The sequence below is a fragment of the Pseudophryne corroboree genome, chromosome 4, assembly GCF_028390025.1.
Source record: "Pseudophryne corroboree isolate aPseCor3 chromosome 4, aPseCor3.hap2, whole genome shotgun sequence".
Taxonomy (NCBI): Eukaryota; Metazoa; Chordata; class Amphibia; order Anura; family Myobatrachidae; genus Pseudophryne; species Pseudophryne corroboree.
The window spans coordinates 210,452,206-210,477,040 of NC_086447.1; the positions used below are offsets into that span (position 1 = coordinate 210,452,206).

Sequence of the window (24,835 nt, forward strand, 5' to 3'; positions counted from 1 at the left end):
CCAACGCGCAATAGTCTGCTTGGAAGCAGGCGTCCCAATCTTATTGGGAGCATAGAGGACAAACAGAGCCTCCGTTTTCCTGATCGGAGCCATTCTGGCTACATAGATTTTCAAAGCCCTGACCATATCCAGAGACTTTGAGTCCACGAGGGTGACAGTAGCCACTGGCACTACAATAGGTTGGTTCATGTGAAACGCTGAAACCACCTTTGGTAGAAACATCTGCCGAGTCCGCAACTCCGCTCTATCTTCATGGAAGATCAAATAGGGGCTCTTGTGAGACAATGCCAACAACATGGCCACTTTCCACGTGAGGAATTTCAGTTCAACCTTCCGTAAAGGTTCAAACCAAGAAGATTGCAGGAACCTCAACACCATGTTGAGATCCCACGGAGCCACCGGAGGCACAAATGGAGGATGGATATGCAGCACACCCTTTACGAAAGTCTGAACCTCCGGGAGGGAAGCCAATTCCTTTTGAAAGAATATAGATAAAGCCGAAATTTGCACCTTAATGGAGCCCAGCTTAAGGCCCGCATCCACACCAGCTTGCAGAAAATGGTGAAAACGCCCCAGCTGAAATTCCTCCGTAGGAGCCTTCTTGGATTCACACCAAGACACATATTTTCTCCAAATACGGTGGTAATGCTTCGCCGTTACTTCCTTTCTAGCCTGAAGCAGAGTGGGGATAACTTCACTGGGAATCCCCTTCTGGGCTAGAATACGGCGTTCAACCGCTATGCCGTCAAACGCAGCCGCGGTAAGTCCTGGAACACGCATGGACCTTTCTGTAACAGGTCCTCTCGTAGAGGAAGAGGCCACGGATCTCCCATGAGCAACTCCTGAAGATCCGGATACCAGGCTCTCTTCGGCCAGTCCAGGACAATGAGTATCGTCGGAACTCTTGTTCTTCTTATGATTCTTAGCACCTTCGGGATGAGTGGAAGCGGCGGGAACACGTAGACCGACGGAAACACCCACGGTGTCACCAAGGCGTCCACCGCTGTTGCTTGAGGGTCCCTTGACCTGGAACAATACCTCCGAAGTTTCTTGTTGAGTCGAGACGCCATCATGTCTACATGAGGACTTCCCTCTGCAAAGACCTCTTGATGAAGACCCCATTCCCCTGGATGGAGATCGTGTCTGCTGAGGAAGTCTGCTTCCCAGTTGTCCACTCCAGGAATGAAGACTGCCGCTAGAGCGCTTACATGTCTTTCCGCCCAGCGGAGAACTTTTGTGGCTTCTGCCATTGCCACTCTGCTCTTTGTTCCGCCCTGGCGGTTTATGTACGCCACTGCTGTTATGTTGTCCGACTGAATCAAGACGGGCAGATCTTGAAGAAGGTTTTCCGCTTGTCGAAGGCCGTTGTAAATAGCCCTTAATTCTAGAATGTTTATGTGCAGACAAGCCTCCTGACTTGACCATTTTCCCCGGAAATTTACCCCTGAGTGACTGCTCCCCATCCCCGGAGACTTGCATCCGTGGTTACCAGGACCCAATCCTGGATCCCGAACCTGCGTCCCTCTAGAAGGTGAGGACTGTGCAGCCACCACAGGAGAGAGATTCTGGTCCTGGCAGACAGGACTATTTTCTGGTGCATGAGTAGGTGAGACCCGGACCACTTGTCCAGCAGGTCCCACTGAAACACCCTGGCATGAAACCGGCCAAATGGAACGGCCTCGTATGCCGCCACCATCTTTCCCAGTAACCGAGTGCACTGATGAATCGACTAGAGATGAGCGGGTTCGGTTTCTCTGAATCCGAACCCGCCCGAACTTCATGTTTTTTTTAACGGGTCCGAGCGACTCGGATCTTCTTGCCTTGCTCGGTTAACCCGAGCGCGCCCGAACGTCATCATGACGCTGTCGGATTCTCGCGAGGCTCGGATTCTATCGCGAGACTCGGATTCTATATAAGGAGCCGCGCGTCGCCGCCATTTTCACACGTGCATTGAGATTGATAGGGAGAGGACGTGGCTGGCGTCCTCTCCATTTAGATTAGGGTTGAGAGAGAGAGAGAGAGATTGACCTGAGGCTGTGATACTGTAGAAGAGAGTGCAGAGTTTAGTGACTGACGACCACAGTGACCACCAGACAGTGCAGTTGTTTGTTTTATTTAATATATCCGTTCTCTGCCTGAAAAAAACGATACACACAGTGACTCAGTCACATACCATATCTGTGTGCACTGCTCAGCCCAGTGTGCTGCATCAATGTATATATATATATCTGACTGTGCTCAGCTCACACAGCTTATAATTGTGGGGGAGACTGGGGAGCACTGCAGTGCCAGTTATAGGTTATAGCAGGAGCCAGGAGTACATAATATTATATTAAAATTAAACAGTGCACACTTTTGCTGCAGGAGTGCCACTGCCAGTGTGACTAGTGACCAGTGACCTGACCACCAGTATATATAATATTAGTAGTATACTATCTCTTTATCAACCAGTCTATATTAGCAGCAGACACAGTACAGTGCGGTAGTTCATGGCTGTGGCTACCTCTGTGTCGGCACTCGGCAGCCCGTCCATAATTGTATATACCACCTAACCGTGGTTTTTTTTTCTTTCTTTATAGTCATACTAGTTACGAGTATACTATCTCTTTATCAACCAGTCTATATTAGCAGCAGACACAGTACAGTGCGGTAGTTCACGGCTGTGGCTACCTCTGTGTCGGCACTCGGCAGCCCGTCCATAATTGTATATACCACCTAACCATGGTTTTTTTTTCTTTCTTTATACATACATACTAGTTACGAGTATACTATCTCTTTATCAACCAGTCTATATTAGCAGCAGACACAGTACAGTGCGGTAGTTCACGGCTGTGGCTACCTCTGTGTCGGCACTCGGCAGCCCGTCCATAATTGTATATACCACCTAACCGTGTTTTTTTTTTCTTTCTTTATACATACATACTAGTTACGAGTATACTATCTCTTTATCAACCAGTCTATATATTAGCAGCAGACACAGTACAGTGCGGTAGTTCACGGCTGTGGCTACCTCTGTGTCGGCACTCGGCAGCCCGTCCATAATTGTATATACCACCTAACCGTGGTTTTCTTTTCTTTCTTTATACATACATACTAGTTACGAGTATACTATCTCTTTATCAACCAGTCTATATATTAGCAGCAGACACAGTACAGTGCGGTAGTTCACGGCTGTGGCTACCTCTGTGTCGGCACTCGGCAGCCCGTCCATAATTGTATATACCACCTAACCGTGTTTTTTTTTTCTTTCTTTATACATACATACTAGTTACGAGTATACTATCTCTTTATCAACCAGTCTATATTAGCAGCAGACACAGTACAGTGCGGTAGTTCACGGCTGTGGCTACCTCTGTGTCGGCACTCGGCAGCCCGTCCATAATTGTATATACCACCTAACCGTGGTTTTTTTTTCTTTCTTTATACATACATACTAGTTACGAGTATACTATCTCTTTATCAACCAGTCTATATATTAGCAGCAGACACAGTACAGTGCGGTAGTTCACGGCTGTGGCTACCTCTGTGTCGGCACTCGGCAGCCCGTCCATAATTGTATATACCACCTAACCGTGGTTTTTTTTTCTTTCTTTATAGTCATACTAGTTACGAGTATACTATCTCTTTATCAACCAGTCTATATTAGCAGCAGACACAGTACAGTGCGGTAGTTCACGGCTGTGGCTACCTCTGTGTCGGCACTCGGCAACCCGTCCATAATTGTATATACCACCTAACCGTGGTTTTTTTTTTCTTTCTTTATACATACATACTAGTTACGAGTATACTATCTCTTTATCAACCAGTCTATATATTAGCAGCAGACACAGTACAGTGCGGTAGTTCACGGCTGTGGCTACCTCTGTGTCGGCACTCGGCAGCCCGTCCATAATTGTATATACCACCTAACCGTGGTTTTTTTTTCTTTCTTTATAGTCATACTAGTTACGAGTATACTATCTCTTTATCAACCAGTCTATATTAGCAGCAGACACAGTACAGTGCGGTAGTTCACGGCTGTGGCTACCTCTGTGTCGGCACTCGGCAGCCCGTCCATAATTGTATATACCACCTAACCGTGGTTTTTTTTTCTTTCTTTATACATACATACTAGTTACGAGTATACTATCTCTTTATCAACCAGTCTATATATTAGCAGCAGACACAGTACAGTGCGGTAGTTCACGGCTGTGGCTACCTCTGTGTCGGCACTCGGCAGCCCGTCCATAATTGTATATACCACCTAACCGTGGTTTTTTTTTCTTTCTTTATACATACATACTAGTTACGAGTATACTATCTCTTTATCAACCAGTCTATATATTAGCAGCAGACACAGTACAGTGCGGTAGTTCACGGCTGTGGCTACCTCTGTGTCGGCACTCGGCAGCCCGTCCATAATTGTATACTAGTATCCAATCCATCCATCTCCATTGTTTACCTGAGGTGCCTTTTAGTTGTGCCTATTAAAATATGGAGAACAAAAATGTTGAGGTTCCAAAATTAGGGAAAGATCAAGATCCACTTCCACCTCGTGCTGAAGCTGCTGCCACTAGTCATGGCCGAGACGATGAAATGCCAGCAACGTCGTCTGCCAAGGCCGATGCCCAATGTCATAGTACAGAGCATGTCAAATCCAAAACACCAAATATCAGTAAAAAAAGGACTCCAAAACCTAAAATAAAATTGTCGGAGGAGAAGCGTAAACTTGCCAATATGCCATTTACCACACGGAGTGGCAAGGAACGGCTGAGGCCCTGGCCTATGTTCATGGCTAGTGGTTCAGCTTCACATGAGGATGGAAGCACTCAGCCTCTCGCTAGAAAAATGAAAAGACTAAAGCTGGCAAAAGCAGTAGCACCGCAAAGAACTGTGCGTTCTTCGAAATCCCAAATCCACAAGGAGAGTCCGACTCCAATTGTGTCGGTTGCGATGCCTGACCTTCCCAACACTGGACGTGAAGAGCATGCGCCTTCCACCATTTGCACGCCCCCTGCAAGTGATGGAAGGAGCACCCGCAGTCCAGTTCCTGATAGTCAGATTGAAGATGTCAGTGTTGAAGTACACCAGGATGAGGAGGATATGGGTGTTGCTGGCGCTGGGGAGGAAATTGACCAGGAGGATTCTGATGGTGAGGTGGTTTGTTTAAGTCAGGCACCCGGGGAGACACCTGTTGTCCGTGGTAGGAATATGGCCGTTGACATGCCTGGTGAAAATACCAAAAAAATCAGCTCTTCGGTGTGGAAGTATTTCACCAGAAATGCGGACAACAGGTGTCAAGCCGTGTGTTCCCTTTGTTAAGCTGTAATAAGTAGGGGTAAGGACGTTAACCACCTCGGAACATCCTCCCTTATACGTCACCTGCAGCGCATTCATAATAAGTCAGTGACAAGTTCAAAAACTTTGGGTGACAGCGGAAGCAGTCCACTGACCAGTAAATCCCTTCCTCTTGTAACCAAGCTCACGCAAACCACCCCACCAACTCCCTCAGTGTCAATTTCCTCCTTCCCCAGGAATGCCAATAGTCCTGCAGGCAATGTCACTGGCAATTCTGACGAGCCCTCTCCTGCCTGGGATTCCTCCGATGCATCCTTGCGTGTAACGCCTACTGCTGCTGGCGCTGCTGTTGTTGCTGCTGGGAGTCGATGGTCATCCCAGAGGGGAAGTCGTAAGCCCACTTGTACTACTTCCAGTAAGCAATTGACTGTTCAACAGTCCTTTGCGAGGAAGATGAAATATCACAGCAGTCATCCTGCTGCAAAGCGGATAACTGAGGCCTTGACAACTATGTTGGTGTTAGACGTGCGTCCGGTATCCGCCGTTAGTTCACAGGGAACTAGACAATTTATTGTATTGAGGCAGTGTGCCCCCGTTACCAAATACCATCTAGGTTCCACTTCTCTAGGCAGGCGATACCGAGAATGTACACGGACGTCAGAAAAAGACTCACCAGTGTCCTAAAAAATGCAGTTGTACCCAATGTCCACTTAACCACGGACATGTGGACAAGTGGAGCAGGGCAGGGTCAGGACTATATGACTGTGACAGCCCACTGGGTAGATGTATGGACTCCCGCCGCAAGAACAGCAGCGGCGGCACCAGTAGCAGCATCTCGCAAACGCCAACTCTTTCCTAGGCAGGCTACGCTTTGTATCACCGCTTTCCAGAATACGCACACAGCTGAAAACCTCTTACGGCAACTGAGGAAGATCATCGCGGAATGGCTTACCCCAATTGGACTCTCCTGTGGATTTGTGGCATCGGACAACGCCAGCAATATTGTGTGTGCATTAAATATGGGCAAATTCCAGCACGTCCCATGTTTTGCACATACCTTGAATTTGGTGGTGCAGAATTTTTTAAAAAACGACAGGGGCGTGCAAGAGATGCTGTCGGTGGCCAGAAGAATTGCGGGACACTTTCGGCGTACAGGCACCACGTACAGAAGACTGGAGCACCACCAAAAACTACTGAACCTGCCCTGCCATCATCTGAAGCAAGAAGTGGTAACGAGGTGGAATTCAACCCTCTATATGCTTCAGAGGTTGGAGGAGCAGCAAAAGGCCATTCAAGCCTATACAATTGAGCACGATATAGTAGGTGGAATGCACCTGTCTCAAGCGCAGTGGAGAATGATTTCAACGTTGTGCAAGGTTCTGATGCCCTTTGAACTTGCCACACGTGAAGTCAGTTCAGACACTGCCAGCCTGAGTCAGGTCATTCCCCTCATCAGGCTTTTGCAGAAGAAGCTGGAGACATTGAAGGAGGAGCTAACACGGAGCGATTCCGCTAGGCATGTGGGACTTGTGGATGGAGCCCTTAATTCGCTTAACAAGGATTCACGGGTGGTCAATCTGTTGAAATCAGAGCACTACATTTTGGCCACCGTGCTCGATCCTAGATTTAAAGCCTACCTTGGATCTCTCTTTCCGGCAGACACAAGTCTGCTGGGGTTGAAAGACCTGCTGGTGACAAAATTGTCAAGTCAAGCGGAACGCGACCTGTCAACATCTCCTCCTTCACATTCTCCCGCAACTGGGGGTGCAAGGAAAAGGCTCAGAATTCCGAGCCCACCCGCTGGCGGTGATGCAGGGCAGTCTGGAGCGACTGCTGATGCTGACATCTGGTCCGGACTGAAGGACCTGACAACGATTACGGACATGTCGTCTACTGTCACTGCATACGATTCTCTCAACATTGATAGAATGGTGGAGGATTATATGAGTGACCGCATCCAAGTAGGCACGTCACACAGTCCGTACTTATACTGGCAGGAAAAAGAGGCAATTTGGAGGCCCTTGCACAAACTGGCTTTATTCTACCTAAGTTGCCCTCCCACAAGTGTGTACTCCGAAAGAGTGTTTAGTGCCGCCGCTCACCTTGTCAGCAATCGGCGTACGAGGTTACATCCAGAAAATGTGGAGAAGATGATGTTCATTAAAATGAATTATAATCAATTCCTCCGCGGAGACATTGAACAGCAGCAATTGCCTCCACAAAGTACACAGGGAGCTGAGATGGTGGATTCCAGTGGGGACGAATTGATAATCTGTGAGGAGGGGGATGTACACGGTGATATATCGGAGGGTGATGATGAGGTGGACATCTTGCCTCTGTAGAGCCAGTTTGTGCAAGGAGAGATTAATTGCTTCTTTTTTGGGGGGGGTCCAAACCAACCCGTCATATCAGTCACAGTCGTGTGGCAGACCCTGTCACTGAAATGATGGGTTGGTTAAAGTGTGCATGTCCTGTTTTGTTTATACAACATAAGAGTGGGTGGGAGGGCCCAAGGACAATTCCATCTTGCACCTCTTTTTTCTTTTCTTTTTCTTTGCGTCATGTGCTGTTTGGGGAGGGTTTTTTGGAAGGGACATCCTGCGTGACACTGCAGTGCCACTCCTAGATGGGCACGGTGTTTGTGTCGGCCACTAGGGTCGCTTATCTTACTCACACAGCTACCTCATTGCGCCTCTTTTTTTCTTTGCGTCATGTGCTGTTTGGGGAGGGTTTTTTGGAAGGGACATCCTGCGTGACACTGCAGTGACACTCCTAGATGGGCCCGGTGTTTGTGTCGGCCACTAGGGTCGCTTATCTTACTCACACAGCTACCTCATTGCGCCTCTTTTTTTCTTTGCGTCATGTGCTGTTTGGGGAGGGTTTTTTGGAAGGGACATCCTGCGTGACACTGCAGTGCCACTCCTAGATGGGCCCGGTGTTTGTGTCGGCCACTAGGGTCGCTAATCTTACTCACACAGCTACCTCATTGCGCCTCTTTTTTTCTTTGCGTCATGTGCTGTTTGGGGAGGGTTTTTTGGAAGGGCCATCCTGCGTGACACTGCAGTGCCACTCCTAGATGGGCCCGGTGTTTGTGTCGGCCACTAGGGTCGCTTATCTTACTCACACAGCGACCTCGGTGCAAATTTTAGGACTAAAAATAATATTGTGAGGTGTGAGGTATTCAGAATAGACTGAAAATGAGTGGAAATTATGGTTTTTGAGGTTAATAATACTTTGGGATCAAAATGACCGCCAAATTCTATGATTTAAGCTGTTTTTTAGGTTTTTGGGAAAAAAACACCCGAATCCAAAACACACCCGAATCCGACAAAAAAAATTCGGTGAGGTTTTGCCAAAACGCGGTCGAACCCAAAACACGGCCGCGGAACCGAACCCAAAACCAAAACACAAAACCCGAAAAATTTCCGGCGCTCATCTCTAGAATCGACACCCTCGCCGGTTTCAGAATCCCTTTTACCATGTTCTGGATTTCCAGAGCTTTCTCCACTGGCAGAAAAACTCTCTGTAACTCCGTGTCCAAAATCATGCCCAGGAACGACAGCCACGTTGTCGGAACCAACTGTGATTTTGGCAGGAGCCAACCATGTTGCTGTAGAATCTTCAGGGAGAGCGCGACGTGTTCTAGTAATTTCTCCACCACCAAACACACTGGGCTATATGGAACAGACCCACACTAAGCCTGTCAGGGAGACACAAAGGGAGTTTGCCAGCTCACACACCAGCGAATAACTTTGATCTGAAGTGTGCAGTACACAGCCCCAGATATGTCAACGCTTCTCTTATGTCAGAATAGTAAGCACCAAATAAACCTGTTTTTCCCCTGTTACTTGTTACAGTGGAGGAGGAAGGCTCAGCGTCTCTGCAGCTCTGTCGAGAGAAAAATGGCGCTGGTTAGAGCTACGAGGGCTAAGCCACGCCCCCTCAATGGCGCGCTTCAGTCCCGCTTCTTTTTAAAATATATTTATACTGGCGGGGGTATAATCTGTGCCCAGGCACCACCTGTCTTTGCCAGTGTCTGGTCTGAGGTTTCCAGCTGCTCAGGACGCCCCCCCTGCGCCCTGCACCCAACAGTGCCGCTTGTGTGTGTGTGAGCATGGCGCGCAGCGCACCCGCCGCGTGGTACCTCAGTCAGCGTCTGCTGTCTCTGAAGTCTTCTGAATACTCACCCGGCTTCTTTCTTCTGGCTCTGCAAGGGGGGTTGACGGCGTGGCTCCGGGAACGAGCATCTAGCACGGCTTACGATCAGACCCTCTGGAGCTAATGGTGTCCAGTAGCCTAAGAAGCAGAGCCTTTAACTCATTAGAAGTAGGTCTGCTTCTCTCCCCTCAGTCCCACGAAGCAGGGAGCCTGTTGCCAGCAGGTCTCCCTGAAAATAAAAAACCTAACTAAGGGGGTCATTCAGAGTTGTTTGCTCGTTGCCGATTTGCGCTATATTGCGATTCGTCGCTTACTGCGCATGCGCAAGGTTCGCAGACAGCATGCGCTTAGTTATTTTACACAAAAGTTAGGTATTTTACTCACGGCATAACAAGGATTTTTCATCGTTCTGGTGATCGTACTGTGATTGACAGGAAGTGGGTGTTTCTGGGCGGAAACTTGCCGTTTTCTGGGCGTGTGCGAAAAAACGCTGGCGTTTCTGGGAAAAACGCGGGAGTGTCTGAAGAAACGGAGGAGTGTCTGGGCGAACGCTGGGTGTGTTTGTGACGTCAAACCAGGAACGAAACTGACTGAACTGATCGCAATGGCTGAGTAAGTCTGGAGCTACTCAGAAACTGCTAAGAAATTTCTATTCGCAATTCTGCTGATCTTTCGTTCGCAATTCTGCTAAACAAAGATACACTCCCAGAGGGCGGCGGCTTAGCGTGTGCAATGCTGCTAAATGCAGCTAGCGAGCGAACAACTCGGGAGAAACTCAGGAGAGCTCCCCTGTTAGTGTCCAGTCTCTCTGGGCACAGAATCTAACTGAGCTCTGGAGGAGGGGCATAGAGGGAGAAGCCAGTTCACACCCAGTAAAAGTCTTAGAGTGAGCCCATGTCTCCTGCGGATCCCGTCTATACCCCATGGTCTATGAAGTGTCCCCAGCATCCCCTAGGACGTAGGAGAAAAACGTATTGGATTATACAAGTATTTTGTTAGGATATTTAAATTTTTATTATATTGTATACCACCTTATAGCTTATTTATTGTTAGTAAGTGACAATCATGCATCGCAGTATATGAGTGATTGTCATTTATGAAACATTTTTCATGAACAGCAATAGCAATAGTGACACCTGCAGGATATACATGAGTATACAAGCTAGTGACCCACTAAGTCAAATTGTACCAAATCGTTTGGAATCGTATGTAAACACTCCCGGGAGTGTTCAAGTGAAATTGTATCCAATTTCACCAACTAATACATCGTTCTAGTGTATGGGGCCCTTTAAATAGAAGTTGTCTTATTTAGTGCTCTGTGTAGTGTAAATGATCTTCTGGACAAGCACAACTTCAGCTCTAATATCTTTAGTGATAGGGTCCTAAACTTTATATACTTACTTGTGAAATTTAGAACTGGCTCTTTTACAAAAGTCTACTTGTATGTCAGGCACACTGATCCTGTAAACCAGGCCTGGCCAACCTGTGGCTCTCCAGCTGTTGTGAAACAACACAACCTAGCATGCCCTGCACCAGTTTTAGCATACCCTAATAGCAAAACTGTGGCAAGGCATGCTGGGACTTGTAGTTTCACAATAGCTGGAGAGGCACAGTTTGGCTAGGCCTGCTGTAGACAAAGAAAAGTGCTGATTTCCATGTGAGGTGTCTGGGAATGAATGCCAGCTTGTTAAAGTTAACAATTTTGGCCCTCATTCCGAGTTGTTCGCTCGGTATTTTTCATCGCATCGCAGTGAAAATCCGCTTAGTACGCATGCGCAATGTTCGCACTGCGACTGCGCCAAGTAACTTTACTATGATGAAAGTATTTTTACTCACGGCTTTTTCTTCGCTCCGGCGATCGTAATGTGATTGACAGGAAATGGGTGTTACTGGGCGGAAACACGGCGTTTCAGGGGCGTGTGGCTGAAAACGCTACCGTTTCCGGAAAAAACGCAGGAGTGGCCGGGGAAACGGTGGGAGTGCCTGGGCGAACGCTGGGTGTGTTTGTGACGTCAACCAGGAACGACAAGCACTGAAATGATCGCACAGGCAGAGTAAGTCTGGAGCTACTCTGAAACTGCTAAGTAGTTAGTAATCGCAATATTGCGAATACATCGGTCGCAATTTTAAGAAGCTAAGATTCACTCCCAGTAGGCGGCGGCTTAGCGTGTGTAACTCTGCTAAAATCGCCTTGCGACCGATCAACTCGGAATGAGGGCCTTTGTTCACGCAACAACATGACGGAGGCATTAAATGCAATAACACCCTCAGAAGAAGCACTAAGTGCCACGAGGAAGCCACAGATGCCTAGCTGGTAGGCTGCGTTCTTGTAAATATTGGCGGCGCATACAACAAAATTACTTTCTCAGATAAGCTGTTAATGATATTTAAATGAATACAGATATTGTAAGTCATGCAAATTTTATGGAGGTCATTTACTCGAAGAATTTGAAATGAAACGGCATTTACAATTCTTATATTAATAGTAGTGGATAACTACAGTACAGCCATGAGGCAGGTTTCCTCATGAACCCCCTTTCCCTGAAGTAGAGAAAAGCAAGTCCTACCCACCTTCAACACAGGGACTCCCAACATTGGGGGTAATTCCAAGTTGATCGCAGCAGGAAATTTTTTAGCAGTTGGGCAAAACCATGTGCACTGCAGGGGGGGGGGGCAGATATAACATTTGCAGAGAGAGTTAGATTTGGGTTGGTTATTTTGTTTCTGTGCAGGGTAAATACTGGCTGCTTTATTTTTACACTGCAATTTAGATTGCAGATTGAACTCACCCCACCCAAATCTATCTCTCTGTGCACATGTTATATCTGCCTCCCCTGCAGTGCACATGGTTTCGCCTAACTGCTAACAAAGTTTCTGCTGCGATCAACTCAGAATTACCCTTATTATACTTACCTGCCAAGGATCTAGACTTTCCTTGGACTGTCTCAATTTGGTACATATGAAAGTGGATGTGGCATTACAAAAACATAGGGATAGTTATGGGTGACTTGGGCATGGTATGGTGTATCAGGTGTGACTCATGTCCCAACTTTCCATTTGGGAGTGTTGGCAAATATGCACCAATCCATCAGATACAACTCAGGAACATCAGCTTTTTGCACTCTATTGGTGTGCCAGGCTTGGTTGTCCCACTGGGATGGCTGCCACAGCAGATCTACTAAATTGGGGGGGCTCCTGAGGAAAGTGTGCCATGGTGGAATTCTTCATTATGACATTTTACTACTAACCTCTCTCTGGTGTTTTCCAATCAGAGATCAACCAGATGCAGTAGATGGCAAACAGGGGCCATAAATGGCTGTACACTAGCCAGGTGGTAATAAGGGCACAAACAGGACCTGAGAATAGAAGTCATTGCTGAGGTGAGATGACTAGAGAAGAAGGAAGTACACCTGAAGCATTAAACCATGTATAAATGGGCAGTGTAATCAGTGCTGTAACACAGAGCAAATGATACCTGCACAGCAAATCATAGCGCTATCCCTCACATCAGTGGCGGAACTAGCGGGCGGTGGGCCCAGGTGCGACAAAATGCTTTGGGCCACCCCCTCATCCCACCCAAGTCCACCCCCTCACCCCTGGAGAGGATCTGGTGAGAGGGACCTGCTCAGGGCCAGAGAAATGGATACCTAGCAACAGTGCCGTAACAAAATTTTAGCACTGTGTGCAAGAAACGGCATTGGAACCCCACCCCTGCATGCAAAACAGGAGCAGTGCGTGCCGTAGGCGCGCGCAAAAATACATAGGGGCGTGGCTTTGTGGGGAAGGCGTGTGGCCACAAAATAATACCAATTCATATAACGGTGCACAGTAGTCTCCATTATTCAAATTACGCCGCACAGTAGCACCACTACACCAGACCCTTTTACACCTTACGGTGGACAGATTCCCCTTTTTACACATTACGGCAGACAGCGTCCTTTTTTACACATTACGGGAGACAGCGTCCCCTTTTTACACATAACGGCAGACAGTGTGCCCTTTTTACACATTACGGCAGACAGCTTGCCCTTTTTACACATAACGGCAGACAGTGTGCCCTTTTTACACATTACGGCAGACAGCTTGCCCTTTTTACACATAACGGCAGACAGCGTCCCCCATTTTACACATTAAGGAAGAAAGAAAGAAAGAAAGAAAGAAAGAAAGAAAAAGAAAGAAAAAGAAAGAAAGAAAGAAAGAAAGAAAGAAAGAAAGAAAGAAAGAAAGAAAAAGAAAGAAAAAGAAAGAAAGAAAGAAAGAAAGAAAGAAAGAAAGAAAGAAAGAAAGAAAGAAAAAGAAAGAAAGAAAGAAAGAAAGAAAGAAAGAAAGAAAGAAAAAGAAAGAAAGAAAGAAAGAAAGAAAGAAAGAAAGAAAGAAAGAAAGAAAGAAAGAAAGAAAGAAAGAGAAAGAAAGAAAGAAAGAAAGAAAGAAAGAAAGAAAGAAAGAAAGAAAGAAAGAAAGAAAGAAAGAAAGAAAGAAGAAAGAAAGAAAGAAAGAAAGAAAGAAAGAAAGAAAGAAAGAAAGAAAGAAAGAAAGAAAGAAAGAAAGAAAGAAAGAAAGAAAGAAGAAAGAAAGAAAGAAAGAAAGAAAGAAAGAAAGAAAGAAAGAAAGAAAGAAAGAAAGAAAGAAAGAAAGAAAGAAAGAAAGAAAGAAAGAAAGAGAATTATACTTACTGTCTCCGCTGGCTCAGGCTCCTCGGTGCAGCTTCTGGCAGAGATCCTGATTCCCGGGCAGGAGAGAAGGAGGAGGAGGGAGGTGGAGGAGGGAGCCGCAGCAGCGCTGTGTTATTGGTGGAGGCGCTGCTGCTGCTGTCCCAGTCCTTCACCATAGGCTGTTCTCCGCCGCTGTGAATGCTGGGATGCGCATCAGAGCGTCGGAAGACAGCCTATGGTGAAGCAGAGGGACAGCAGCAGCAGCGTCTCAACCAATAACACAGCGCTGCTGAGGCTCCCTCCTCCACCTCCCTCCTCCTCCTTCCCCCCGTGGCAACTGCGCTCCTCTCCTCTCCTGTGTGCTGCGGGCGGCTGTGTGCTGCGGGCGGCGGTTGCCCGCAGCACACAGCGGCATGTAATGAGTCAGTTTGACTCATTACATGCTTTGGGCCCCTGGACAGTGGCGGGCCCCAGTGCAACGCACTGGTTGCACTGGCGGTAGTTCTGCCTCTGCCTCACATAACATTCTTGATACAGTATCACCACTTTCTTCTCTTTCATTAAAATAAAGGATGCCGGACTAATACAGCGGAATCCCTCACTATTTTGCAGCTGCAGTACTGGAGCTGCTGTTACTTTTACCTTGTAAGACCATACACAAGTCGTTACACATAGTACACAAAAAATACTGTACATAACATTTATTATTTGCAACCTCATGGTGTGCCCCTGTGCTGTACCAGGAATTAACCAGTGTCGTAACGGTACAGTAGGCCTCATGAGGCTTGCGCTAATATGCTTTTGTGTGATGTAACATTTGCCCTAGTGCAGGATGTCTTACACTAACTAAAACTGGGTACACACTGGAGCAATATTGACCAGAAATGTTGTTTCTGGCCGAATTGTAACAATATATCAGGCATATGGCTCAGTGTGTATGCCCAATATGTTGGTGTCCGCGGTAGTTAGCGGCGTCGCCCGGTCGGCCCCACTGCACGGCCAACCGGGCAATAACGCTAGCAACCTACTTTTATGTAAATGAAGGACGGAGTGATATGTCGCTCTGTACTTCATACATCATTGTGGTGAGCAGCCAGGATCCGATTGTCCTGCCACATTGATAATTAATAGCTGACCAAAAGTTACTTTATGCATCAGAAGTTTCTCTCCAATAGATGTGATTTCTGTTTGTACAGTAAAAGCTGGATACACACTACGCGATATGTTGTTCACACAGCTGACGTCTGATATATTGCTAAGTGCATCTGTCCATGTGTACAGATGATATTTCTCTGAACGACGTCATTCACAGACATATCAGGTAGTCTGTACAGCACAGCCGATGCCAATATATCATGCAGCTATACCGGTACATCCCCCCGTGTGTACTGCCAACCCACCGATCCCACGCAATAGGTCAGCTGCAGAGTCCATTTAATATGATGTCACAAGTGGGCGGGCCTATTCCAATGGGTCTGCTTGCCAGTCATATGGGGGGCCAGATTGATAAGTGTGTATGCACAAGATCGTTTGTGCATAAACCTTACCAATCATAAGATTGGCTGGCCAGGTGTGTACCCAGCCTTAGAGAAGGGTGACTATAGCAGGGAGATGCCATTCATATTTCTAGCTATGTCCAGACACCTCTTATGAGGAGACAGAGACGGTTTCTTTGCTCTTTTTTTAATAAATCAATTTAAAAGTAAAGTGAAGTTATAAGGACACTTTCACCATCAGTAAACTAACCGTTTTGCCTTTTAAATGACCACCAAACCTAAAATACAAGTGACCTTGTTTACAGAGCTACTAATATTATAAATATTGCTCTACATATTAGTTGTAGCAGTATATAAGAAGTTAAGGTATTGAAATTGGTATCCGGTCTCTAGGTCGACCACTATAGGTCGAAAGTAAGTAAGTCGACATGGTTTCTTTGTCGACATGTTATAGATCGACATGACAAAAGGTCGACATGATTTTTTCACTTTTTTTTTCCTTTTCCTTTTTTTAACTTTTTCATACTTTACGATCCATGTGGACTACGATTGGGAATGGTAACCTGTGACAAGCGCAGCGAGGCACCTTGCCCAAAGCATGGCGAGTGAAGCGAGCCATGCGAGGGGACACGGTGCACTAAGTGGGGTTCACGGTCACTGTACAGAGAAAAAGACACAAAAAAAAGTGAAAAAACTCATGTCAACCTTCTGGTCATGCCGACCTAGTACATGTTGACCTAGACACCATGTCAACCAATAGTGGTCGACCTAGACATTGTCGACCTAAGTGTGGTTGACCTTGCATACCACACCCATCGAAATTTGAATCTGATAGTAAAGAGATTTCTTGTTCCCCAGGCTGACTATGTTATCACTATGTAACCCTACTGAGGGCAGTCTTTCAGTCTGCAGTGTGGACCAATCATTTGTACTCCGCTGAAAACACAAAGGTCATTTACAAAAAGATGCAGACCAGAACATACAGTATGCAGAGCCCTGTTTCTTATCCTTGTGCTTACATAAGGGCATGGCAATTTTCTGTTTTTGGGAAGTGCTCCTGTAAAATCAATCTGTTTTCCCAGAATTACGCATGGATGAGCAATAGTGTCTCTTATAAGTCTACTACCTATGCTCCAGTACTTTCACTATGATAGCATTCATGTCTACTTCATTTGTGTCCTTATGATAGTAAGTGGACACTGAGACTACTTTTATTACACTGTGTAATGTTTTATTACCATGGTCAGATTAACAATAGGGGGGATAGGACTTCAGATCCATGCCTCAACATAAAAATAGGCCCAGCATCATGACAGGATGATTACGTTCAGTCACCGATCTGGCCACATGGCACAGCCGGATTGGCTTTCTGTCAAATGCTAGAATGGCAGATGCCTCATGGACCGGCCTGGCCATCTGAACACTCTGCTCAGCCGCAATGCTTAGATGGAGCGTGCCGTGAACCATCCCATTAATATGATAGGGTGGTTCATGATTACTGGCACCTCCCTTAAAGAAATATGGGTGTAAGAGTTATCACAATAATTTCCTTAATCCACCCCTTGAATATAATTAATATATCAAAAATGATCATTTTTGTACGTGGGCTCATTTTGAGGTGCTTGAGCACACATAGCCAATCCTTAGCAAGGCAGCCAGTGATCTGCCATCTCTACCCATTAGAAGAAACCAACTATTGCCCTCCCTGCAGGTGGTGCCATCATGAATTCCAGTAAAACTCATGAATTATGCAAAAATAGTTGCATGACACCAGATAATAGCATACAAATACTGGGGGCGCTCTTCAGTATAGCCTTAATATCTAAAGTGCTCACATAGCATAGTGTATTTTACATACATACATTTTCAATGTTGCAAGATGCTTTGTGTTTCTGGATCAACTTGTACTTTAGGCTTTGTGGTCCTTTAATGAAGATGAGGAGCTAATTATTGGACCCTTTTGAAAAAGATGCAGAAACATTACCGCCATTACTTTACTTTATAGATGAAACATAGTAAGTCTATCAAATAGAAATGCATTACAATCAGCGGCAGATTTTACATACGGGGCTGCAAAACTGCAGCACCTCCACTAAAATATATCATCCAAAGTGACTGTCTAGCAGTGCCAGTGACTTCCCATTGGAAGCATTCTCTGCTAATCACAGACAGACAGACAGCCCCAGGTGGAGATGTTTTCTCCCCCTGGGACCAAAAGTCCGGGCTGCGATAACAGAGAGAGCGCCTTTCATGGGAAAGCATGTTTGCTAGCAGCCCCCGCTGCTGCAGGTGATGTCGGCCGTCAATCATCGAGAGGACAGGGAGCCTGGTGGAGATCAGCCAGAGACATGACCCTCCCCAGCCAGACACATAAGGAGTCACCGCTGATTACAATGCTCTTGTACATGTCCAGGAATTAGCAGCATAGGTGTAGAATATACTGTGCCTATCAAATGGCTGTCAACTCTCATTAAAAGTGACTAAACAACTGTGGTCACAGCAGTGGCTTTTATAGCCTGGGCATTAAGGGATCATGGGGCATGAGGGACTCTGGACCAAATGTAATAGGCTCCAATTTGCTGGTCTCAACACAATTACTGCAATATAGCTACAAGATCTAAAGCGGCAATAATTTTAAGGAAGAAACAACCTAGTTTTATTTTAAAAATAACTGCTGCTTTAAATGTAGTGGTTGTATACACAGGGCCAACGGAGGATGTCACTGACGAGGCGTGGGAGCGTGCAACATCAGCGACATAGCGGGTACACACTAGACGATGTATCCAATATGTCGGTCCGATCCACTGGATTGGACGACATATTGTCTAGGGTGTACCCAGCTTAACACTTGTTCATGGGTCTGAATGGGTCTACAGCAGGCATGTCCAAACTGCGGCCCCCCAGCTGTTGAGAAACTACACATCCCAGTATGCCCTGACACAGCTTTAGCATTCTCTGACAGCAAAACTGTGTCAGGGCATGCTGGGATATGTAGTTTCACAGCAGCTGGAGGGCCGCAGTTTGGACATGCCTTGTCTACAGAGTGTAGAACAGTGCATCTTCATATAGATAGAGTGCCTTTGCAGGCCTATGCACAATTATGCCTTTTCCTACTTAATTGATGTGCTATTGGAAGTCAGCAGTTTTATATGTGAGTCTAACTATGAATAATATAATCTCTCCTGAGTCATTATCCAGGTGAGTTTCAGCAATGTACAGTGATTACAGAGTTAGTATATACCCTTGACATTTCTGCATATTTTTGCATATTTGGATTTCAGTTCTCCTTTCAATGCAAGTAATACTTTAAAGTGACCCTAGTCTAACAAATAAAATAGCCATGCAATAACGATTATACTATAATAATTATTATACATACCTAGTAACAGAAAAGACAATATGCACTGCAAAACAATAAGATTCTTCCAGAGTTCCAGGAATGTAATGTTCTGTTTATGCCTTTCTTCTCTCTGTAAGGTCCAGAGAAAAAACATTAATAAGAATCTATATACCCTATATAATAAAAGGCTAACACCAGACATGATAGAAACTTTCAAATATACCAAAGGTTTTAACAAAGTACAGGAGGGAGACATTCTTCAAAGGAAGAGAAGTATTAGAACTCGAGGACATACACTGAAACTGGAGGGAGGCAGGTTCAGGGGAATTTAAGGAAAACTTACTTCACAGAAATTGTACTGGATAAGTGGAATAGCCTCCCATCAGAGGTGGTAGAGGCTAAGACTGTAGAGCAATTTAAATATGCTTGGGATAGGCATATGAATATCCTTACAAAGAATTAAGGTTCAAAAAGGGGTGAGATTACCTAAAGGATAAAAAAAAGGGGCAGACTAGATGGGGCAAGTGGTTCTTATCTGCCGTCAAATTCTATGTTTCTATGTTGCTTCTCATCTCTATGGAGGGAATTCAAGTGTTTTGCATGCCAGAGGCCACTAGATGGCGCCAGATGGAGCAATTGAAGTGTTGCTCTGTTCGGGCGCTCACAGCCGCCAGCGCTGACATTACTGTCATTTTGTCTCATCTATACCTGTCATTTGCTCTGGGTACTGAGAACCAGATACCAGTTCTAAATGACTGTTCAGCTGAGATCCAGGAGTAAATGGGTGATAGCCACCTGTGACTCAGTCCTGACGATTGATAAGAGCTACCCCAGCATGGACAAGACTACAGTTTTTCCCAGTTGTTCTGGGTTGTAGCGTGACACTTAAAGATCAGGTATCATACATGATCAATTCCTTATTCTTTCATAAGAGGAACATAGCCAGAATCAGTCACTGAATCCCCTCAGAACATCTGTCCATAGGCATCACTAAGGGGGTGCAGGGGGTACGGAATGCACACAAGTGTTACCCTTGGAGGAGGTGTGTATATATGTATGTACTATATATATGTATGCAGGCTTGGACTGGCCCACAGGGGTTTAGGGGAAACCACCAGTGGGCCCTAGTGCCTGGGGGCCCACCTTCTGCTCTAAGGCTCAGGTTCCAGACTGTGCACTTGAATTATACATCATACATATGTTATCTTATACTGGACTATGGTGTATTTTCTACAGTGCATTGCTGTTATTAATCTGGCTCATTATCATGCATGCAGCAGATGAATTTACTGTATATATTTATGAAGGGGCCCAGACATTGCACTCTCTAATGGTTAGTCAAACCAATGAGGTGGCAGGCCACACCCCTTCTGCGGACTGGCCACACCCCTAAACATGGGCCCCTACCACTGCATACCTCCGGAGGGCCCTACATGCCCCAGTCCGACACTGTATGTATGGGTTCGGTATGTGATCCCGGTAGTCGGGATGCCAGCGGTCACATGACCAACACCAGCATCCTGACATTAAAGATCCCAACGGCAGCTGGATTAAGTATTTTTACCCCCAATCCCCTACCCTAACTCTCCGGGGGTGGCAGCTAGGGCTTACACTTGGGGGCGGGGCTAGACCTAACCCCCCCACAGTATCTAACACTACCCCCCCCCCCCCGTAAATGTTTCCCCACTACTTACTTTCGGGATGTCGGCTGATGGTGTCTTCCGGTGCCGGTGTCCCGAGTAGTGTTGGGATTCTGATGTCGGTCACGTGACCACCAGCATCCCGTATGTGTATATGTAAGTACAGTGCAAGTGTAGCTGTTGGCCGGCACATACGTCAGTGAGGGGAGAGGGACTCTGGATCCTTCTGTGAACAAATCCCAGAACCAGTAGTATCCCATAAGCTACTTTAGGCTGACTGTAACGCCATCTTCAGATTCGCATTCCGGAGCTAAGTATATGTGGCAGCACAGCAGTCCCCATAGAAATCTATGGGGACTGCATTTGCAGTCAGAAATGGGGGGACTGCGTTGGTCTACATTTGCGGTCGAATATGGGGGGACTGCGATGGGATCAGAGATATCTGCTGCGATCTCTCATGGTACATCTGTGGCAACCTTAATATTTGTGGGTGCCAACCACAAATGGATGTTTTTGGAGGATGTCCCACAAATATTGGTAAATAGGTTCAAATATCCTTGTGAAAGATTGTGTTACTTATGTTGCGTGATCTCACCAATGCTCTGCATTAGCTGACACCCTTTGTGTATAAAAGAGATATAAGTGAAATGTACACTGCAATCTCCCTCCAGCTCCCACCTTCTGCAGGGAATCCATGTGATAGGCAGTTGGTGTTTTTGGTCACACATCTGAATATGATGAGATCCACGTTTGACTTCCACGCAGAGAAAACCTGACTTCCACCGCAGATATTGTTCCACTTCAAGTACTGCTGAAAAAAAGAGAAGACGGATTGAAAAAATTCATTATCCCTGTGTCTATAACAAACAGGGACATATCCACATCAGCTAGAAGCATTCAGTGATATGTAGAGTACAGATGTGCCCTCGTACCCCTATCCTTTTTGTGACATATGGCGCAAGATGAATGATGAGACTTATACGTTCCACTATGGGTAGCGAAACCCAGACTTTCGTACTTATTTCTTGCTATAGCATACGTGTCACATAGTAGCTTACAGTGGATCCAGAGTCCCTCTCCCCTCACTGACATATGTGCCGGCATTAGTGCCGCAAAGGAATTGGCTTAAGTCAAAGATGGCACAATATATGGTACAGCTAATATAAGTCCTCATACTTTTGCCTTTGTACCCAGTTTAGCGTCTGAGTCACACTCAGCGGCTGCATGCAATGCTAGCACTAGTGTTCAGGGTACTCGTGCACTGTACGATTGTCACATTAGTGATGCAAATAAGACGCACATTCAGTACAAATCTTTGTGGTAAGACGCATTGTGCTGCTTAGTTGCAAAATCCGTGGTGCGTCAAACAGGGCTATTTGGTGTGATTAGACGATGGCTGTATGTGGACACATCTGTAGGAAATATCCTGTAAGAGCTTTTGGAAGACAGCTAGAAGCAATGTAGCTTCTAGAAGTGCACGCTTACTTGCAAACAGTGATAGCTTGTTGTGTGGAAAAATATTTCTCATTAATCATATTAATTTTGCACCATTAAATGTTGATGGTGCAGACTTGGAAATATTGGGGGTAATTCCAAATTGATCGCAGCAGGGAATTTTTTAGCAGTTGGGCAAAACTATGTGCACTGCAGGGGAGGCAGATATAACATGTGCAGAGAGAGTTAGATTTGGGTGTGGTGTGTTCAATCTGCAATCTAATTTGCAGTGTAAAAATAAAGCAGCCAGTATTTACCCTGCACAGAAACAAAATAACCCACCCAAATCTAACTTTCTGCACAAGTTATATCTGCCCCCCCTGCAGTGCACATGGTTTTGTCCAACTGCTACAAAATTTCCTGCTGTGTTCAACTTGGAATTACCCCCATTGTGCATAAATAGAGATTCAGAAGTCTCCCCCTCATCCTTTGGTTATACCTAGATTATCATTATATCCATTGTTTCTTTTGCTGTCAAGCAAGGGAGTGAGTGAGTGAGTGAGTGAGTGAGTGAGTGAGTGCGTGCGTGCGTGCGTGCGTGTGTGTGTGTATATTATAAAAACCCACCATATTACTACACATTAATAGGCATGGGGCCCAGTGGGACACACCTACAAAACATGACAATCAAATATGTCCATAAAACAATTTTATTATTCTATCTGCACAGTGTACCCTACACTAGTGTGAGTGAATCTAACCAATAATCACAGCACAGTTCTATTATACTCTGCAGACATAGGAAACTGAAATGAGCTCAGACAACATAATCACTGCAGATGACTATAACAATCTATTATTATACTTTATACCAATAAAGAACACTACGTACTCTTCCGACGTCAGCTGACCACTACACAATAGTAGTAAATTGTACTGCACTCAGACAAAGACCATTACATCTATTCAGAGTACATGGTGCCTGGAAACAGGAGTCCTGCAGCTCAGATGCCTGCTTCCTCCAGTACATTTGATAGAATGGAAGGTTAGCAGGTCATGGGGGATGGTGGGCTGAAGATGGGGTAGAATGTTAGTGAATACTCATTGTTAGATCTTTACAGTGAGTGGAGTAGGAGGCAGCTGGGACATTTTTAGTAAAAGTCACATTTTATATTCATATTTACTGGTCCTTTATTGTTCTATAAAGTAAACATTTTCTTATTCATTATCATACTCGCTAGTCCTCTAATTATAACACAGACTGTAATTAGCCATGTACACTTGCTGAACCGTTGTAAAGAGGAATATGCCACCTCTGTGACTGGTACGGTCCAGGTACAAGAATTACACCAGTGAATTTAGCTCCAAGAAATACAGTTGTTACATATGGGAAAAAGTGTGCTCAGTAATGTGTCCAAGTAACGCTCATGTGTTCTAATTCACAGCAAGTGGGCATTATTTAATATAGCTTGTGCAAGACTGCTGAAAGCGAATAGCTATTTAGTTGCTATGGGTTACAGCTTGTTTTCCTCAAGTTGTTATATTTACATTCATGTGCTGCCCATTCTACTGAACAGTATCAGGCTTAAAGCAGTTCGGCTCTGTGCTATCTGCTGGATGTCATGTAGACCAGGGATGGGGGACCTTCGGCCCTCCAGCTGTTGTTGAACTACACATCACAGCATGCCCTGCAACAGTTTTAGCATGGCCAAATAGCAAAACTGTAGCAAGGCATGCTGGTATGTGTAGTTCAACAACAGCTGGATGGCCGTAGGTTCCCCATCCCTGATGTAGACATTAAGCAGAAATTGCAGGGGAATCCCATTTTCTAATTCTGAGCTAGGCCCCCCCCCCTCACCCCCCCACCCCGGAACTGCCGAAATGACACGTGATATAATGTACTGTGGGTACTATGTTATACTAGGACTGTAATATATTATACATTTTAGGCTTTCATTGCAACATATACAGTAGCATTTATCATTGAAACAGTCATTGTTTAATAATCCAGTTGTGCTGAACACTGTAATGTATTTATTCACAGGCCACATTCCCATAAAAAGGGATTCATTTGTCCCCCTCACATAAACCACACACACACAGGCACCTACCTTCCCCCCAGAAGGGGGAGACACTAGACGTCAGCCCTCTGAGTCTGTCATTGACAGGGGTCATCCACAGCTGTGAGCAGATGGCTTTACATACAGGGGTTTGTGCTCAGGATATCAGGGCAGCTGGAGCAGTCTGGTACCCACACACGCATTCACACATACAAGATGCAAGACGGATCCTGATTTGCTGCTCCATCTGCTCACTGATTGGTTAGAGACTTTTTTTTTTTATCCCTGAAACTCATCAGATGCTGCGATGCAGCAGGATCAGGGCAGCATTAACTCCTGCATTGCCAAAGGGCTTAGCAGGATATAGGCCAGGCAGTTATATTGACAAGGGTTTTAATCCAGAAACAAAGCATTGAAGATAGATAGATAGATAGATAGATAGATAGATAGATAGATAGATAGATAGATAGATAGATAGATAGATCGATCGATAGATAGAAAAATGACATTCTTTTGTGTGGAAACTAGGGGCTGGTATAGCGTGATGTTGCACAGGAGGGACTGGTATAGCGTGATGGGGCACAGGAAGGACTGGTATAGTGTGATAGTGCACAGAAGGGGGCTGGTATAGCGTGATGGGGCACAGGAAGGGCTGGTATAGCGTGATGGGGCACAGGAGGGGCTGGTACAGTGTGATTATTATTATTATTATCCTTTATTTATATGGCGCCACGAGGGTACCGCAGCGCACAATTACAGAGTACAGAAACAAATAATC

General features: G+C 45.7%; 1 protein-coding gene across 3 annotated transcripts in view; it reads right to left on the reverse strand.

The window, feature by feature from the left end:
• Window positions 1-24,267, reverse strand: part of LOC134909229 (diacylglycerol O-acyltransferase 2-like) — a 55,554-nt gene extending 31,287 nt beyond the window's left edge. The window contains exons 1-4 of one of the 3 annotated variants that reach the window (XM_063915904.1): window positions 24,109-24,267; window positions 21,242-21,371; window positions 18,963-19,053; window positions 12,684-12,791 (exon numbers count right to left, since the gene is read on the reverse strand). In XM_063915904.1, coding sequence (XP_063771974.1) covers window positions 12,684-12,791; window positions 18,963-19,053; window positions 21,242-21,259 — 217 coding nt within the window. In that variant the 5' untranslated portion in view covers window positions 21,260-21,371; window positions 24,109-24,267. Of the gene's footprint in view, window positions 1-12,683; window positions 12,792-18,962; window positions 19,054-21,241; window positions 21,375-24,108 lie in introns of all 3 variants that reach the window. The other 2 variants (XM_063915905.1, XM_063915906.1) reach the window with 2 other exon arrangements.
• Window positions 24,268-24,835: the final 568 nt, after the last annotated feature.